General features: G+C 39.7%; 1 protein-coding gene across 3 annotated transcripts in view; it reads right to left on the bottom strand.

Annotated features, from left to right (window-relative positions):
* The window catches only part of SLAMF6 (SLAM family member 6), a 69831-nt gene continuing 51926 nt past the window's right edge, over positions 1-17905 (bottom strand). For all 3 annotated transcript variants that reach the window (XM_008520463.2, XM_070608299.1, XM_070608300.1), the window contains one exon: positions 1-559. In XM_008520463.2, coding sequence (XP_008518685.1) covers positions 530-559 — 30 coding nt within the window. In that variant the 3' untranslated portion in view covers positions 1-529. The remainder of the gene's footprint in view (positions 560-17905) is intronic.

Here is a 17905-nt window from a genome sequence, read left to right as displayed (position 1 = left end):
TCAGAGACAAAGGACTTTATTACTCATGGCCCAACAGACAGCAAAAGCTTCATGCTTGCATTGGTACCCCTTGCCTCCAAGTCCCATTGGATGATACAGAGAAGTCCAGGTGGATGCTTTGCATGCAGTAGGTTCCTGTCACCGCTGAGGAACTCTGAGCTTAGGAAATCCCCATATTTTAAAGGACATTTACATGGGACACAAATATCTTCACATTCTGACCATTTCATATAGTTCTTTCCCAGACTTCCTTTTCACCAATCTTCAAATTTCGTTTTTCTTTTAAGTGTCTGACCAGGTAGCCAGCCTGTTAGCTACTGTTCATGAGTCATGTAGATACATACCTCAGGCATCTCCTTCCAATCAAAGTGGATGACTAGATGTGCTTCTCAAAGTTCTGCCCACTGGAGAGGTTTTCTTTCACCCACTTTGAAGCCACCACTGAGTGGAGTTGTAGTGGGGAGGCCGTACGCTTCTGTTTGGAGCTGGTGTAGTGTGCAGCTCTAGGTCCACACCTTCTCTTCCTCCATTAATTGTTCACAGGGACTTGACCCTGAGGCTGCAGGTGTGGAAAGAGGGAAGAGATGGAAAAGCATTTGAACGGTTACTACGCCACCTGCTTATGCAGCTTACTGTGCATTCTGCACCTGTTCAGGCCCAGTCTGCTATATTCCACTTGTGTTTTATAAGGATTGATGTGAGTCACGTTTAATTTTATACTTGGTGGTTCAGTTAACACCCAGCTCACGATGGGCAGTTGCGCTGTGTTTGGTGTCCCATGGTAGACATTCAGTCTCAACCAGCTCCCAGAAGCAAGCCAGGAACTGCTTTTCAAATGGAGAAAGGACGTCAGCACAAGGAGCCACCAGCTTATGCCAAATCTCTAGGGATCTCCAAGGCTCCCAAGGAGGGGGCAATCAATCTAAATTTGATTACAAATGAATGCAGGAGTTTCAGGCCTAACTCTGTTTTGTAAAAGAGGTAAAAATGACAAAAAGATCTAATTATAATTTTAAAAGCCTGGGAGAAATTCTTTTGAACCAAGCTTTAGAAAGTTTTAACATTGCTTAATAGAATAAAAACAAGAAAATTAAATTTAAATTAGATTTTACTTACACTTCTAATCAAAATGAACCTTGCAATGAACAAAATTATTTTGTGAATTTGGGGTTAAGTTATGGCTACTTCTTTTTCCTTGCTTGCAACAGCATGAAACAAAAATGCAAACATGGCATGTTCATTAATTGAAAACTTTGCGTTTCTGTTTTAACAAAAAACTGATTATATGAAACTATCTAAATTCCTTATACTTGTCCTATAGGTCAAATACCTATCTATTATTTGAAAGTATGTAAATCTAAATATAGATAATTATAACTACATTGAGTTATAATTTAAATAAGTGGTATATGTGTAAATAGAAACAATAGTGTATCTCTCTCTCTCTCTCTATATGTCTCTCTCTATATCTATATATCCGCCCTGGGTTCCTGGCACAGAACACCTGAAACCTTGCAGTCTCCTAAGTGATAAGAGCACTAGGAGCATCTTTTGTTCTAATATTTGGTCTATGACCCAGACTCCTGACACAAAGTTCTTAAATCCTTTGGAATTTCCTGGGTGACAGCAGTGTCTTTTGTTCTAATGAGGTGACTCTGGGTGGGCCCCTGGATGGTTCCTGGATGGGGCCTGGTCACCAGAAAGACCAAGCCAAGATTAGAAGCTTGGAATTTTCAGCCCCCCGACCCCCATTCTCCAAAGAGGGAGAGGGGCTGGAAATGGAGTTAACGACTGATCATGCCTACATGATGAAGCCTCCTTAACAATCCCAAAAGTATGGGGGTTCGGACAGCTGATTGGTGAACATATCCATGTATCGGGAAGGTGATGCATGCCAGTTGCACAGGGACAGAAGCTCCTGTGCTTGGGAACCTCCTGGACCTTTCCCTATGGATCTCTTCATCTGTATCCTTTATGACATCTTTTATTATGTAATAAGCTGATAAATGTAAGTAAGTGTTTCCTTGAGTTCTATGAGCCATTCTAGGGAATTATTGAACCCAAGGAAAGGGTCATGGGAACCCGAATTTATAGCCAGGTATGGGTGACAACCTAGGACTTGTGATTGGCATCTGAAGTGGGGGCAGTCTCATGGGACTGAGCCTTTAACTGTGGGATCCAACGCTAACTCCAGGTAGATAGTGTCAGAGCTGAATCGAATTGTAGGTCACCGGCTGGAGTCATGGAGAATTGCTTGACGTGTGGAAAACCCACACGAGTGGTGTCGGAAGTGAAGTATCGTGAATGTGGTAGTAATGTGAGAGTAAAAGAGAAACATACAGGAGGAGAATATTTTTCCTTACAAAGGTGCGCTGAATTTAAAAAAATGTACAAAATTGAGGTGGGAGGACCTAGCAGCTGAGAGAAAGGAAAATTCGCCTCTGATTTTGTGGGCTATGCTCAGTGTGAGGTAGTTAAGAGCCTTTTTGTTTGTTTGTTTGTTCCGTGTATCCTGCCCAGGTGGCAAAACATTGCCTCACCAGAGTGAGTATTCTTCTCAAAATTAACATTTAGACTGACTCTGGCTATCTTTTGAGTACTTCATTAATTGTAAAAACAGGAGTTTCTCACTTCTGGATGAACGACTATTTCTGAAGTTCTTTTCTTGCTTTCTGTTTTGGTTGTCATAAAATGGTTAGTGTGGTTAATAACACAGCGGGGCTATGGGCCTTTTTCTATTCAGAGGTATCTTTGTTCTTATCTTTATCAACTGACCATATTCCCCTGGCAATTCTGTCAAATATGGCTCTTCTCTAAAATCAGATTACACATTCAGAATTCTTAGGAACTAATACGGTGTTTTGTTTTCTTTTTCTTGCACCCAGGGTGCAAGGTGAGGGCAGAGTGGGGACTGTTGGCACAGTCCATCCTGTTTCCGTGGCAAATACCTCCTGCTTCCTATTTATTTTTTAATGTTCTATAGAGAAATAGCACACTTGAAATTAAAAAGAAAAAAGAGTTTCAGAGTAGAAAAGCCAAGCTGTCTGCTGGCTCTGCTGAGGCAGAAATCCACGGGGGTCTGAGCAGCTTGCGGCTCTGTCTGAAAAGGGACTTTGCACACTCAGGGGCTGCTGCTCCTGGTAGCCTGGAAGTCTCTGCTGATCGAGATCACTGGCACAGCTGGGTTCCCTGGAAAGGTGACTTGGCATTTGTTTTAGACCCCTCTTTGGACTTTGGCACTTTCCCTGAATCAGGGGGTTCGATCGGTTGACCTCTAGATGGCTTTTTGAAAGGACTTATTCTCTTGAGTTCAAGAATTTCAGTCTTGCCCTGGCAGGTTGGAGTTAGGAAGAGTATGGTTTAACTCTCTGTTGAGAAACTCAGGTGTTGCGTTCACACCTGACCCTGCAAGGAAGGCAGTGGAGGGTCTATCCTAACTCCTGTAGCTGCTTTGCCTTCAGCGGCGTCAAGGTGATAGCATTGCCTTTGTGATATATGATAATGGACTAACGTGGACACGTAAGAGGATAAAAATGGTAACAGTCATAGTGCTTGCATGGAATCTTGTGCTTTTTCAAAAGATATTCACATAATTTTCCTTTTGCATCTTTCTGAAACCCTCTAAAAAATATGACAGAAGAGAATGAAACCCAATAACATGACTAACACTCATCAGTTATTTGCAAAGTGCCAGGCATTGCACTAAGCTATTTATACACACTGTTAGAACTGCTTCATTTAAATTCATGTGTACATATCATAACAACTCTACACGATAGGTAGGTACTACTGCTACGGCTGCTTTACAGATGAGGGAATCAGTGCCTGAATAAGTTATCAGGTCACAAGCATGCAGTTCATAAGTGGCAGGGCTGGGATTCAAAGCCAGATCTGCGTGTTTCCAGAACCCCAGCACTTAACCACTAGTCTACACTGCTACTTTGTAGAAACAGAGGTAAAGGATCCTGTGTGGTCTTAGAACCCAGGCTGGAACCAAATTACTCATCTCGGAACTAGGTTTCCTGACTCCTATCCAATGCATCTTTCTTTCTTTTTTCTTTTCTTTTTTTTTGCTAAGGAAGATTTGCCCTGAGCTAACTTCTGTGCCAATATTCCTCTATTTTTTTGCATGTGGGACACCTCCACAGTGTGGTTAGTGAGTGGAGTAGGTCCACACCTGGGATTCAAACCCATAAACCCAGGCAGCCGAAGCAGAGTGTGGGAAACTTTAACCATTGGCCATGGGGCCGGGCCCTCTTTTTTCATTTTTTATTGTGAAATATATCATACATGAATCATATTGCATAAACACACACACATATATTTTATATTGAGCCATGTGAAATTGTCAATATTTGCTCAGATTTGACACATAAAAATGACAATTTTGTGATTTAATATAGTATATACTATTTAATAAACTAGTTTAAAGTTAAAGCAAACCCAAGTATAACCACCATCCAATTTAAAGAACAGAACATAGCGCTCTGTGTGCCCCTCTCAGTCACATGTCCCCTCCCCCCGCCCAGGTAACACTATCTCGAATTTTGTGAGAATTGCTTCTTTTTATAGTTTAACAACTGTTAAACCTTAGAGATGTTGGCATCCCTAGAGAATATGGTTTACCTTTACTTGTTTACATCTTTTTATAAATGGATCATACCGCAGGTGCTCTTTTGTGACTTGCTTTTTTCATTCATTCTTGTTCGTGAGATTGAGTTAGATTGATGCATGCAGCTACAGTTTTGTTGGTTGTTGGTGTATAATATTCCATTATATGACTAAATCACAGTTTGTTTATCCATTCTACTGTTGAGGAGCATTCGAGCTGTTTCTGGGTTTGAGGTGATAAGCACAACGCTTCTAGAAACATTCTTACATGGTTCTCCTGGTGCAGGTGGCGGGAGTCCCTCCAAGTCTAGGACTGTACACTTTGGGTAGAATTAGTGAGTGGAAGATGAGACTAAACTATTGATAGCAAATTACTCCGGCCCTGCAGGTATAACTTATACTGAGTTTGCATTGCTCCATTGCCCTCTCTTACACTTGGTATTCTCAGACCTTAATATTTTTGTCATTTGAGATGTGTAACGGTACTTCCTTGTGGTTTTATTTTGCATTTCTTTCATTGGTAAAGCGGTTGAACTATTTCTCATATCTCCATTGACCATTTGGATTTCCCCTTTGCCTTTTGGGGAATGCCCGTTTACGCCTTTTGCCTCTATTTTATTTTATTGGTTCCCTCTCTCTCATATGTGTATTCATAGGAATTCACGATACGTTTCTGGATATTAGTCCTTTGTCACTTACACATGTCGTAATATCTGCTCCCAGTTTGTGGCTTGGCTTTTCACTTTCCTTATGATTTTTTGAGGTGAACAGATTAAAAAATTTTTAATGTATGATTATGATTAGTGCTTTTGTGTCTTTTTTAAAGAAATCCTTTCTGTGCCAAGATCACGAAGATATTCTCCTAGATTGTCTTTTAAAATCTTTATGTTTTGCCTCTTACTTTCAGGTCTTTCATACTCCTGGAATTGAGTTTTGTGTATGGTGTCAGAGAAGGAGAGGTTCAGTTGTTCCAGCGTGATTTATTTAAAAAATCCATCCTTTTCCCGCTGACATGTACCATCACCTCTGTTATATGTCACTTTTTCATCGCTTCTTCCAGTCTGGGTGACTAAAGCCCTCTGTTCAAATTTGAGAAGGATGGAATTACTAACTTTGTGTACCTGTTCTTTCCTCTTTCCATTTATTGTTTCCATGTGGTTATTTTACAGATGTAGTAGTATGAAAATACTAACGTACAATCAGTGTTGAGTATCTCTTAACTTCCTTGAGTCAGTTCCAGGCCGACTGCCCCATTCATGAGGGCTTGTAAGTTCTCCTGGATGGCATGTCCCCATCTGCTGCCCTGCCCAAGTCACGCTGATCAGAGCTACATGCGTGGTGACTCTTGTCAATAGCTGACTCTCAGGCTTTGGTACTTTGGGGAGAACAAAGGGATAATTCAAGTCATCAAGCAAAGAATTAAGGTAGTGAACCAGAGGAGCGCTGCCCGCAGAAGTTATGTAACAACTTCCAAGGCCCTGGAAGCAAGAAAACCTGGGTCCTTGCTGTAACTATTTACTGTGTGACCTTAGGGTGACCTCAGTTTTCTTATTTTGGGGACTACATGAACTCCAGTGACTCTTTCACTTAAATTCAAATGGAACTCTGTCATCATCTTTCTTTGCGACTATGTGTATCTACACATATGTAGATTTTAGTTTCTTTTTCTACGGCTCCAGTTTCTCTTGCAGCGCCTACTTGGAGGGAGTGCTTACTAAATACCTGATTTCTTATCCATTTGAGGAGAACAGCACTGACACACCCAGCGAGGAACTGGAAAGGAAGTCTCCTAGGTGGTGAGAGTTGGTGAGAAGTCTATGAGAAAGAGTGAAGGCCCATCCGGTCTGTTTCCTGGGTCACAATAAAGCTCTGTAACCGTACATGTGCCTCTTTGAAACTGTTTCCTTCACTTGCAAAGGAGGACACTAATACCTATCTCATTTGCTTTATAAACCTTTTGGGAAGATCAAATGAGATATTACAAATACAAATAATACAGTATTTTTTTAAATGGAAGCAGTTATATATGCATTCACTGGGTTCCCACTCTGATCCGGCATAAACAAATAACACATGATGCCAGCCCTCATGGAGTTCGCAGTCCAGAACTTCCACAGAGACAACATGCTATAGTGGAAAGAACACCAGAATGGAAACAAGAAGCCCTGCTTCCTGGTGTTGTACTTGTTGTGTGACCTTGAACAAGTCTTCTAACTTCCCTGAACCTGAGCTTTTTATTTGTAAAATGACTCAGGAAAAAATAAACCACACAGTTGCTAACATCTCTTCTAAATTTCCCTGATTCTACATCCTTGGACAAACCACTATTCCTCATCTTTTTTGCCTCCTTAAAAGATATTATGAGGGTCAAGCAAGATTTGAAAAAGGACTTTGAAATCTTAATGGGCCGTACAAATATAATGTGTGGTTATTGCTTTCCCCCCTGTTCCCCGTACTTGGTGTGAGTGAGTTTCAGGATCAGCTATGTAATTTGCATGGCCTGTTGTGAAACTGGTGGACAGATAGCCATTCATGATTAGGTAGCTAATAACTAAGGTTATTTTTTCAGGCTGTTATTAATTGTGGCTTTTAGTTATTTGCCCACCCATTGTTAGCTATGCTGCTTATTCTTAAAAGTCACGTAGGTAAGCAATATATTACCAGACTCCCACTGGGTTCCATATAGATAACATCTCTGATGCTTGGGTCACCATGGTAATGGGCGTTTAAGTTGTTTTTCAGGAACTGAGAGTCAAGTCCTTGCCCAATACGAGTTGGTTGAGACCACTGACCCGTCAACTGGGCCTGTGCGAGTGTCTGATAGGTCACCCTTTGACATTAGGGGGGCTGAAAACTCCACCCTCAGATCATGCTAATGCCACCATTTTGTGAACATGCGTCCTATGAAGAGCCATGAAGCTTGACCATGTTTGCACAGATCATTGATCACCTCTCTTTTCCTTACCTCCAATCATCTATCCCCACACTTCAGACTAGCCTGCCCCTTTATCCCATAAATATCCCTAATTCTCATTTTTGGGGAGGCGGATTTGAGGCTTATTCTCCCATTTCCTCACTCAGCTGCCTTGCAAGTAAACCCTTTCTCTGCTGCAAAACTTGTTGTCTTGGTGATCGATATACTGCACAGTGGGCAAAACAGGCCTGGTTCAGTAACAGTTGCAAGAAGAAAACAGAGCCTCCTATTAAAAAAATTATTAAGAATTGCAGGAGGGCAACAGCAGAGTATTAAACCCAATGCAAGGACCTTCTAAGTGTGTGATTGGACAGGTGATAAGCCCATAAAACCAGCCCCGATGGTTTGGTAATTTCACAGCATCCAACACATCTGCTCTCCTTGCATCCTTTGGTGGTTTACGGGATTATGACCCCTCCACCAGTCTTTTTACTTGTCCAGTGCAACACACAAGAACCAGTCAGGCAAGTTATTACCTACCTAGAAGAAAGTGAGGAAATTCATGGGATGGGGTAACATACGCAAATGTAAGTAATCTTAATGTTAGTTTCATATTTAATTACACAGCTGCATTTTTGATCTACTTTACTGACAGGTTCTCTTGACTTGGTCGACTTTAGAATTCTGCCTTGAAATGGTTTTATACAGTCCCTTGCACTTTTCTGCTGGTGTCACCTAACCTTTTCCTCTGTTGTTTCTAGTCCTCTACCCCAGACATGCTCCATAGCCATCCTGCAGCTCCAGCCCATAGCCCAGTGCTGTGCTCAGTTCCCTCAGCCTGCTCTTCTACTTTAAGGCTTGCAGGCTTCTTTCACCTCAGCTTTCTTTTTGAATCTTAAGTACCTAAGGAGAATTCGTTTTAAACTTTTCTTGGGTAACTTCCTTAGATACTAATTTAATTCTCAGTCCCAGAGATTCTTAACTTTTTCCTATAACAGAGATACTTTTTGTTTTTACAATCTTAAGACTGCTGGAGTTGAGAATTACTGAAGTTATTGAGCTGAAGGTTAGGGCATATGGGAGCTGGCCTATGTAAGGGCTCAGTGCTTTAAAGGAACGAATAAGTGCGATAAATAGACCTGGCCAAGGATGAAATGGGTTGTTAAATAAGATAACCACTTAATTATCACTGAATGTTGTCTAAATATGTTGGATAACTACCCACCAGATGTGTCACAGAGGCATTTGAACATGGGTGGGAGTTTGAGCTCGATGCTCTTCAGAGCTTTGTAACTCTGAAAGTCTGGGATTCTGTGTCTCAAATTTCTTACCAGATTACTTCTCCTCTTCTACCTTTTTTCAGTCTCTTAAATTTCAAATGGGCATGAGGATCTTTTTGGGGTGATGGAATGTTCTAAAATTAGACTGTGGTAATGTTTGCACAACTTGTAAATTTACAAAAGATCATTGAACTGTACACTGTACACTTACAATGGATGAATTTATGGTATGTAAATTATACCTCAATAAATCTGTTTTTAAAAAGTCTTTTAAGGCTATACGTGTCATATTTTAAAACAAGGTGCTTATTTTACGTTATACGTTATGTATGTTTGAAGTATATGCTAAGAATTGGGATATTTTTAAGAGACTAGATAGTCAAATAAGAAGTTAAATTTAATGCTTGGAAAATTATCTACGATACATTAAAATGATGTAAACTTAAAAAAAGAATATGAATTACAACTAAAGCTATTGACTTATTCTTTTAAAAATTATTTAGTTAGTTTTAAATTTACATACTGCGAAATTCATTCCTTGTGGTATATCATTCTGTGGGTTTTCACAAATGCATACAGTCATATAACTAACACCACATTCAAGATACAGAAAAGTTCCATCACGCTAAAAATTCCCTTGTGGTACCCATTTGTAGTCAACCCCTCTTCCCACCCTCAAACTCTAGCAACCACTTTCTCTTCTCTTTCCCTTTGGCTTTGCCTTTTCAAGGACATTATATGATATATAAATTTTGAAAACATTTTGAAACAACAATTACCCATTTTAATTTTTTTAAAAATTGAGGTATAATTGACGTGTAACATTGGTGTAATGCCACCATTTTGTGAACATGTGTTCCTATGAAGAGCCAGGAAGCTTACATGGCTCTTACATGGCTCTTACATGAGGCTTACATGTTATTATTACAACATAATAATTTGATATTTGCATATATTGCAAAATGATCACCACAGTAAGTCTAGTTAACATCAATCATCATACATAGTTACAAATTTTTTTCTTGTGATGAGAACTTTTAATATTTACTCCCTTAGCAACTTTCAAATATGTAATGCAGTATTATTAACTACAGTCACCATGCTATACGTTACATTACATCCCCGTGACTTATTTATTTTACAAGTGGAAACTGGTACCTTTTGACCACCTTAAACCATTTCACTCACTCTCCATTCCCCACCTCTGGCAACTGCTTATCTGTTCTCTGTATCTATGAGTTCAGTTTTCTTTTTGTTTTTCTTTTTTTTAGATTCCACATATAAGTGGGATTATGCAGCATTTGTCTTTCTCTGTCTGACTTATTTCACTTAGCATAATGCCCTCAAAGTTTATCCATGTTGTCAAATTTAAATTTTTAAATTATAAAAATAATGGCTATTTCGGGGTTGTGGGAATTTCCCTGCTGATAACTAGTCAGATTGAAAAGGGTGTGATAGTCACAGACAGGATGAGATTAGTCTGTTTTTAGTTACACTCATAGAATCACACACGGCTGGGACTGGGAGAGGTTTCAGAGTCATTTAAACAACACCCTAACTATAAATATGCAGAAACTGAGGTCCAGAAGAGAATTGTGAGTCTCAAGCTTATGTAACCAGTTGCAGAGCTGGCCTAAAACTCCATTTCTTAAGAGTCAGCTTCAGTGTGCTTTCAACTAGTATATACCATGATTTTTTACTATTGGTTTTGTCTGACTCTCAGTTCTAGCATAAATTCCACCTCTTTGTACTTCCTCTGCCACATACCTGATTGCTGATGATCAGAACAATACGTGGCAAATATCACTAACACTGGAAAAGGATGGTTTTGGAAAACCATCACATTAAATTAATTACAATTCCTAACTCTCTGCATCATGAAACTGTAAGTCACTCGCTAATATTTATTTGATGGCTATTCATTCCTCTATTAGGTCAAATGCCCAAGGGAAAACACACAATCCAGAATCAAGTCATTTTGAAAGGTGAGAACTGGAAGGACCTGTGGAGATCAATTAGATGGTTCTGAGGCATCCTTAAGCATCTCTAGAGTCCCCACCTGGAGCACCTCAGCAGAGGGGTAAGAAAAGGGATCGAACAGTAGGTGTGCTGCCTTTTCTAATTAAATCATCTGGTATCATTATCATTCTTCCTGAAGGACTTCCTTTAACATTTCTTGTAGTACTGATCTGCTGGTTATGAATTTTTTCAGCTTTTGTAAGTCTGAAAAAGTCTGTATTTCAGCTTTGTTTTTGAAGGCTGTTTTCAATGGGTATAGAATTCTAGGTTGACAATTTTTGTCCTTCATTCTCAAGATGTTGCTTCACTGTCTTCTGGCTTACATTGTTTCCAATGAGAAGTCTGCTGTCATTCTTATCTTTATTCCTCTGTACATAACGTCTTTTTTCTCTGGCTGCTTTTAAGCTTTTCTCTTTATCACTGGTTTTAAGCCACTTGATTATGATGTACCTTGGCAAAGTTTTCTGAAGTTTCTTGTGTTTGGGATTTATTGAGCTTCTCGGATCTATGGGTTTATAATTTCGTGAAACTTGGAAAGTTTGACCATTATTTCTCTGAATTTTTTGCCCCTCCCCTTTTCCTGAACTCTAATTACATGTATATTGGTCCATTTGAAATTACATGAAAGGTCAATGATTTTTGGTTATTTTGTTCTCAGTCTTTTCTCTTTCATTTTGAATAGTTTCTATTGCTATGACTTCAAGTTCACTAATCTTTTCTTGTGCAATGTCTCATGAGTTCTTAATTCCACATAGTGAATTTTTGGGTATCAGACATTGTATTTTTTATCTCTGGAAGTTCAATTTGGGTCTGTTTCATATCTTCCCTGTTTCTCCTTAATGCTCACATTTTCTTCTACCTTCTTGGACATTTAGAATACGTTTATAATAGTATTTAAATGTCATTTCCTACTCATTTTATCATCTGTGTCATGTTTTAGTTCTGTTTCCAAGTTTCACGAAATTATATATTTATTTGTTTTTGTCCTCATTATGGGTCATATTTTCCTGCCTCTTTGCATGTCTGATAATTTTTTATTGGGTATCGGATATTGTGAATTTTAGGTTATTGGAAATTTTTGTATTCTTTTAAATAATTTTGAGTTGTGTGTGCAGTTAATTTACTTCCATTCTTCTTCTTAAAAATATCTTTATTTTGCCTATCTTTTTTTTTGAAAGATATTTTCTCCAGATAGAATTTTAGATTTAGTGTTTTTTATTTCAATATTTTAAAGATGTTGTTTGTCTGCTGGCTTGCAAATTTTTTTTACTAGAAGGCTGCAATAATTCTTATCTTTCGTCTCCTGTATGTAGTGTTCCTTTTCCCCCTGGCTTCTTTTAAGATTTTCTTTTTATCACCAGTTTTCAATAATTGGGTTATGATATTACTTGGTGTGGTTTTTATGTGTATCTTGCTTGGGGTTCATTGAGCTTCTTGGATCTGTGAGTTTATAGTTTCATCAAATTTGGAATATTTTTGGCCATCATTCCTTGAAATATTTCTCTGCTCTTCTCTCATTGAGTCTCTGATTACATGTATTTTTATACTGGTTAATAGTGCCACAATCCACTGAGGTACTGTCCTTGTCTCTTTTTTAAGTGTTTTTTTTCTCTCTGTTGTTCACTTTGGATGGTTTCTATTACTGTCATCAAGTTTACTGAACATTTCTTTTGCAACTGTTAGGCCCAGCTAGTGAATTGTCACATCAGATATTGTATTTTTCAACTTTATAGTTTCCATTTGGTTATTTTCTGTTTCTTCCATTTCTTTCCACATGAACACAATAAGGAGAGAAGTGAAAGATATAGAAAAGAAGCAAATGCAACTTGTGCTTAAAAAATTTTTTTTTTAATTGAGCTAGCCACAATAGTTCACCACTCAGATCTTTTGTTGCAGGAAGCCTAATTGGTTGATGGCCCCAGCAGTATGCTCTGAACCCACCGTTATGTTCGTACTGAAACCACACTTTTCACAGGCTGCTCCTAGTCAAAACTGGATGTGATACGAATACTAATGCAAGCTTTTTTCTGCAAGATGCAGACTCCTCTAATGGGTGACTTTGGCTTGAGGACTCAGCCTAGCTGAAACTTTCTTAGAACTGCACAGCAGTCTGAGACTCTATTAATGCAATCCTTCTTTCTTTTTTCTCTTTTTCCTAAGGGTCAGATCTACATCATGGTCTGAGGGTCTCTCCACTTCCCCAGCACCTTCTTCTTTTGCTGTCATAGACATCTCCTCCAATAAATCTTTGGCATCTTATTTCTTGGAGGATCTCAACTACTATAGTTATTATTATCATTATTTTATTTTTATTTGCGGTCAGTATAGGATTTCATTTAAATAACAGTTTCCAGATCTAAAAGTGTTAGAGAACTGGTGATCTATTTTACATCATTTATGGTTGAGCCCTGGTAGGCTGGTGGTTAAGACTCAATACTGTCACTGCCATGGCCTGGGTTTTTTTCCTGGTCCAGGAACCACCCCACCCATCTGTTGGTTGTCACACTGTGGTGGCTGCATGTTACTGTGATGCTGAAAGCAATACCACTGCTATTTCAGATACCAGCAGGGTCACCCATGATGGACAGGATTCAGCAGAGCTTCCAGACTAAGACAGACTGGGAAGAAGGAGCTGACTACCCACTCTTGAAAAAATGGCCTTGAAAACCCTATGAATAGCAGTGGAGCCTTGTCTGATATAGTGCCAAAAGATGAAAGGATGGTGCAAAAAGACGTTGCAGGGTTCTATTCTGCTGTACACAGGATTGCTAGGAGTAGGAATTGGCTCATTGGCACTAAAAACAATAGTTGGACTGAAGCTCAGTTGTTTCTTTTGAGCATTGAGTTGCAAACCTAAATCAACCTATATTTTGGCAATAGTCAGGTCATAGAGGCTTAGTTTTTCGTCTGGTGACCTGAGGCCCTAGACAAAGAATCAGGAGCCCTGACACTATACTAACTCCTTTTTGGTACTAGACAAGTGACTTAACTCCTCTAAGCTTATTAAAGGAGTTGGGCTGGCTCATCTATATAGATTCTGTAACTCTAAAATGTAATTTTATGGGTTAGTAAACTTAAGTAATTTACCTGACCAATTATCCAAAAATTTCTTAGGGAATGTCTGGATTGGATTCTTTTCCTAATAGCCAACTAATGGCCCAAGACTTTTCTTGCATTGAACTGTCCTTAACAAAATACCTTGATAAACCACTCACGGTACAGGATGTGATCTGAGGACGTGGATTTCAGGACCAATACAATGAAAAAAGTGGCAGAACTCTTTGGCATACAAAAGAGAAGGAATTTAGTTTTTTTAAAATAATTTTTAATTTGTAAATTTAATTATTTTATTGAGGTAGTATTCGTTTATAACACTGAGTGATTTCAGGTGTGCATTGTTATATTTCAGTTTCTGTATAGAGTGCATCCTGTTTACTACCAATAGTCTAGTTTTCATCCATCACTATGCATATGTGTTCCTTTACCCCTTGGAAGGAACTTAATTTTGATTCCAGGAGGAAACAGGAAAGAGAAGAAAGAAAGAAAAAAGCAAGGAAAAAGAGTGAAGCCATCAAAAGAGTCTAAAACTATGGGGCTGGGCTGATGGTGTAGTGGTTAAGTCTGTGTGTTTCATTTCAGCAGTGCGGGGTTCGCAGGCCTGGATCCTGGGCGCGGACCTACACGCTGCTTATCAAGCCATGCTGTGGCAGGCATCCCACATATAAAATAGAGGAAGACTGGCACAGATGTTAGCTCAGGGCCAATCTTCCTCAGCAAAAAGAGGAGGATTAGTGGCAGATGTTAGCTCAGGGCTGATCTTCCTCACCAAAAATAAAAAAAGTATAAAATTAGAGAGATACGTAGGGGGGACGTTCCTGGGGGTAGAATAGGAAAAGGGCTTTTAAGGCTAGATCTCTAACATTTAATTGGAAGTTTTTTTTGCTGTATTAATTAGCCTTATGCTTGAAAGTGATGTAAACCCAATGCAAAGAAGCTTAAATGAAAAAGCGATCTTAGTGACTTGCAAAGTTTGGAAAGATACCAGGAGAGTTTGTAGCATCTAAGGAGAGTTACAGAAACCAAAGCTGCAGGAACTGGAACCAGAAACTTGAATTAACATTGCTGGATCTCTCTCCTCTCCCTTCTACCCTCCTTTCCTTCTTTTCCCATCTTGCTCATCTCTGTGACTCTGTTTCTCTTTCCATGTTGACTTTACTCTTTCCTACTGAACACAGGACTTTGCCTTGTGGCAGGAAACATGGTTATTGCAGGACTCAGCTCAGCAAGCACAGAAAGAGAGTTTTTTTTTTGTGCCCATATGCCTATAAAAATTCCAGGGACGTGTTCTAATTAGGCCTGCTTGGATTACATGTCCATTCCTGGGACAAATCATGAATGCCAGTGAAATAGGGCACTATAAATGCCTTACGCAGATCATGTGATGACATTTTTGCCTAGGGGGAAAGGGTCTATTACCAGAAGAATAGGATGGAAATGCTTGTAGGGAAGATAAAAATAATACTTGCCACTTCGTTTTGCTTCAGTGTAAACCAATCCCTTTTCCAAAAATTCTCCATACAATCAAAAGATTCTTCTAACCATGCAACAGCTTTGTGTAAATGAGGCTTTTCAGGTGGAAATTTTGGAAAGAATCCTGAGCCTCACGTAGGTTTAAGGTAGAAGGAAATACAAACAGGTGGCCAAATGATCAATAAACTGAACTAATTTAGCAGAAGCAGGAATTTGGAGCCAGAAGTGACCATGAGAGCAATGCCATGAAAAAGGGCATTGTATTGGCAAAGGATGTAGAATGGAGGTTTGAGTCCATCGTATGTACTCCTGTGATCTGGAATGGGGCAAATTAAAGATTGTTGACCATTTTTCCCATGGGGTATATTTGTAGGTTCTTCAAAAATTCCTCTGCTGGTAATCTTTAACTGCAATTCCTGTGATGTGGGTGATGCCTCTTATTTGATTGGCTGGTTTTAGCTTCAACTCTCAAGGCTGAATTTCCCAAAGTTTCTCATGGGAGACCTTTATGGAGTGACGAGCTTTCAAAGTGGCTCCAGGTTAACTCCATCTTGGAAAGCCTATGTCCGGTCTAGGGAAGCATTCCTACATTCCTGTGCCACTATCTTGGATGGTCTGTCTTCTTTCTTTCTCTGCTCCGTGGCCTCAGGCCCATGTATCCACAGCCTCTCTTTATAGTCCTTATATACCCCAAATTCCAGAGGACACATGTCCCTCTGAAGATCTGCCATTTATGGTTTTATTAAAGCCCATCTGACTGGTTTGAGGTGAGGGGGAAGTCCCCTTCTCCCCTGCTGTGTAGAACACAGCATTCCCACAGTTCTTTCCAAAGAAATTCTGTCCTTCCCCTTCTCTTCAACTTTAACTCCTGATATAGGTGACATGTTGAGGGCCACAAAGCCAACTTTTGGTCATTTCCTTTGTAAATTCCTGAAAAAGTGAGCAAGCTTGTTATCGCCCAAGGTAGGGTCATCTGCTCGTCTCAAGAAATGCCCATAGTCAGGAGGCAAGGTGGTAGGAGCAAAAGGGTTTCTTTATTACAGCTTGCTAGCAAGAGGGAAGATGGCCAACTAATATCCGAAAGAATCATCTTACAGAACAAAGACTATAGGCCAGTTATATAGGGGCTGGTTTCTAGGTCGGGGGAGGTGGTTGGTTTCTGGGTCAGGGCAGACATCGGTCTTAGTTCCTGATAGTTCTTTTGTTTTACTGGATATGCATCAGAGACCAGAGCAACACCCCATACCCTGATCTTTCAGTCATCATTGACAATGGCTATCAGTATAGGCTCTGCCCAAGAGTCATCACATTCCTAGAGAACTCAAGAGGACAAAGTTATCATCTTATCGCAGCTGAGAGGAGCCATAAAATCTACAGAGTGTGTCTGGGTTAGTAAATCAGAGGTTATTTAAAGTTAAAATGTGGTTTCTTTTCTACAATATGGCTTCCCTTATGTCAACCTTGTGTTGAGCTGGTATCACGCTTAGTAATGTGGGAAGAGCTTAGCATCTATTGTTTTATTTTTGGTTTTGGAGACTTAGCCCAAACTGAAAAAGAAAGAATTCCATTTTAAGCATCTTTTATACATGCATTATCCCACTTAAACATTTGGGTGTATTGGTCCCATTTTACGCAGTGAAAAAGCAGTGAGAAAGTTTATGTGACTTGTTTGAGATCATATAGATAGTAAGGGGCAGAGATAAAATCTGAACCGAGATCTTTCTGACACCACAGTTTATTCTCTTTCCACTTTAGAACTTTTAATTGATTACCAGGGAGGCCTAGAGTCTTGTGGTTAGTGCTCTGAATCAAGCCTGGGAAGCCTTGATCAAGGACTGGTGTGTCTGACTCACCATCATGTTCTTAGTCCCTTCACCTCCGTGTCTGAGTTTTCCTTTATGTAAGCTGTGGAACATAATAGTAACTTTTTTTTTTTTACTGCTTCCCAACAGACCTGTGTTGGTGGTGAGGTTTGAAGGTGGGTGGGTAGGAAAAGAACTGATAGAACTAACGTATATTGAACACACACTGCTATGTATGTCCGGGCAGACTCTGTGATAGACTTTTTACATCGACTATTTGATCTAATCAGAATTGATTAAAAATGTTTAGCAACTGGTGCAGCACGGTCAGTGACCAATCAGGATAACACTGGCCAGTAACAGTCATTTGGCTGTGCCTGCAAGGCCTGCCTGAGTACAGCCTTGAGGAAACAGGCTTAGGGAGGTTGAGCAGCTCATGGAGGTCAAAGAGCCAGTGAAGAGGGGACAGATGCTCTCAGGGTTGTCCCACAACAGAGCCCCTGCTCCTTCCAGCTGCTTGAACAAACACTGCAGAGGTCAGTGGCTGCCCAGGGTAGAGCTGATATTATTCTCAGATGTAGGGACTGTGATGTTGTTAGGAAAAAGGTAAACAAAGCTAAGAAGTTTTGTTTTATGGTTCTTCTTTCACAGGAAGACTGTTTTGTTCTTTTCTCTTATCTTCTCTTTCTCAGGCCTCTGGTGGACTGAGAGTAGTTCAGTTATGAGCCTCCAAATCGTAGGCTCTGACT

The sequence above is a fragment of the Equus przewalskii genome, unplaced genomic scaffold (genome assembly GCF_037783145.1).
Source record: "Equus przewalskii isolate Varuska unplaced genomic scaffold, EquPr2 ChrUn-6, whole genome shotgun sequence".
NCBI lineage: Eukaryota > Metazoa > Chordata > Mammalia > Perissodactyla > Equidae > Equus > Equus przewalskii.
Note: the sequence above shows the minus strand (reverse complement) of the source record. Positions and strands in the feature narration are given on the sequence as shown.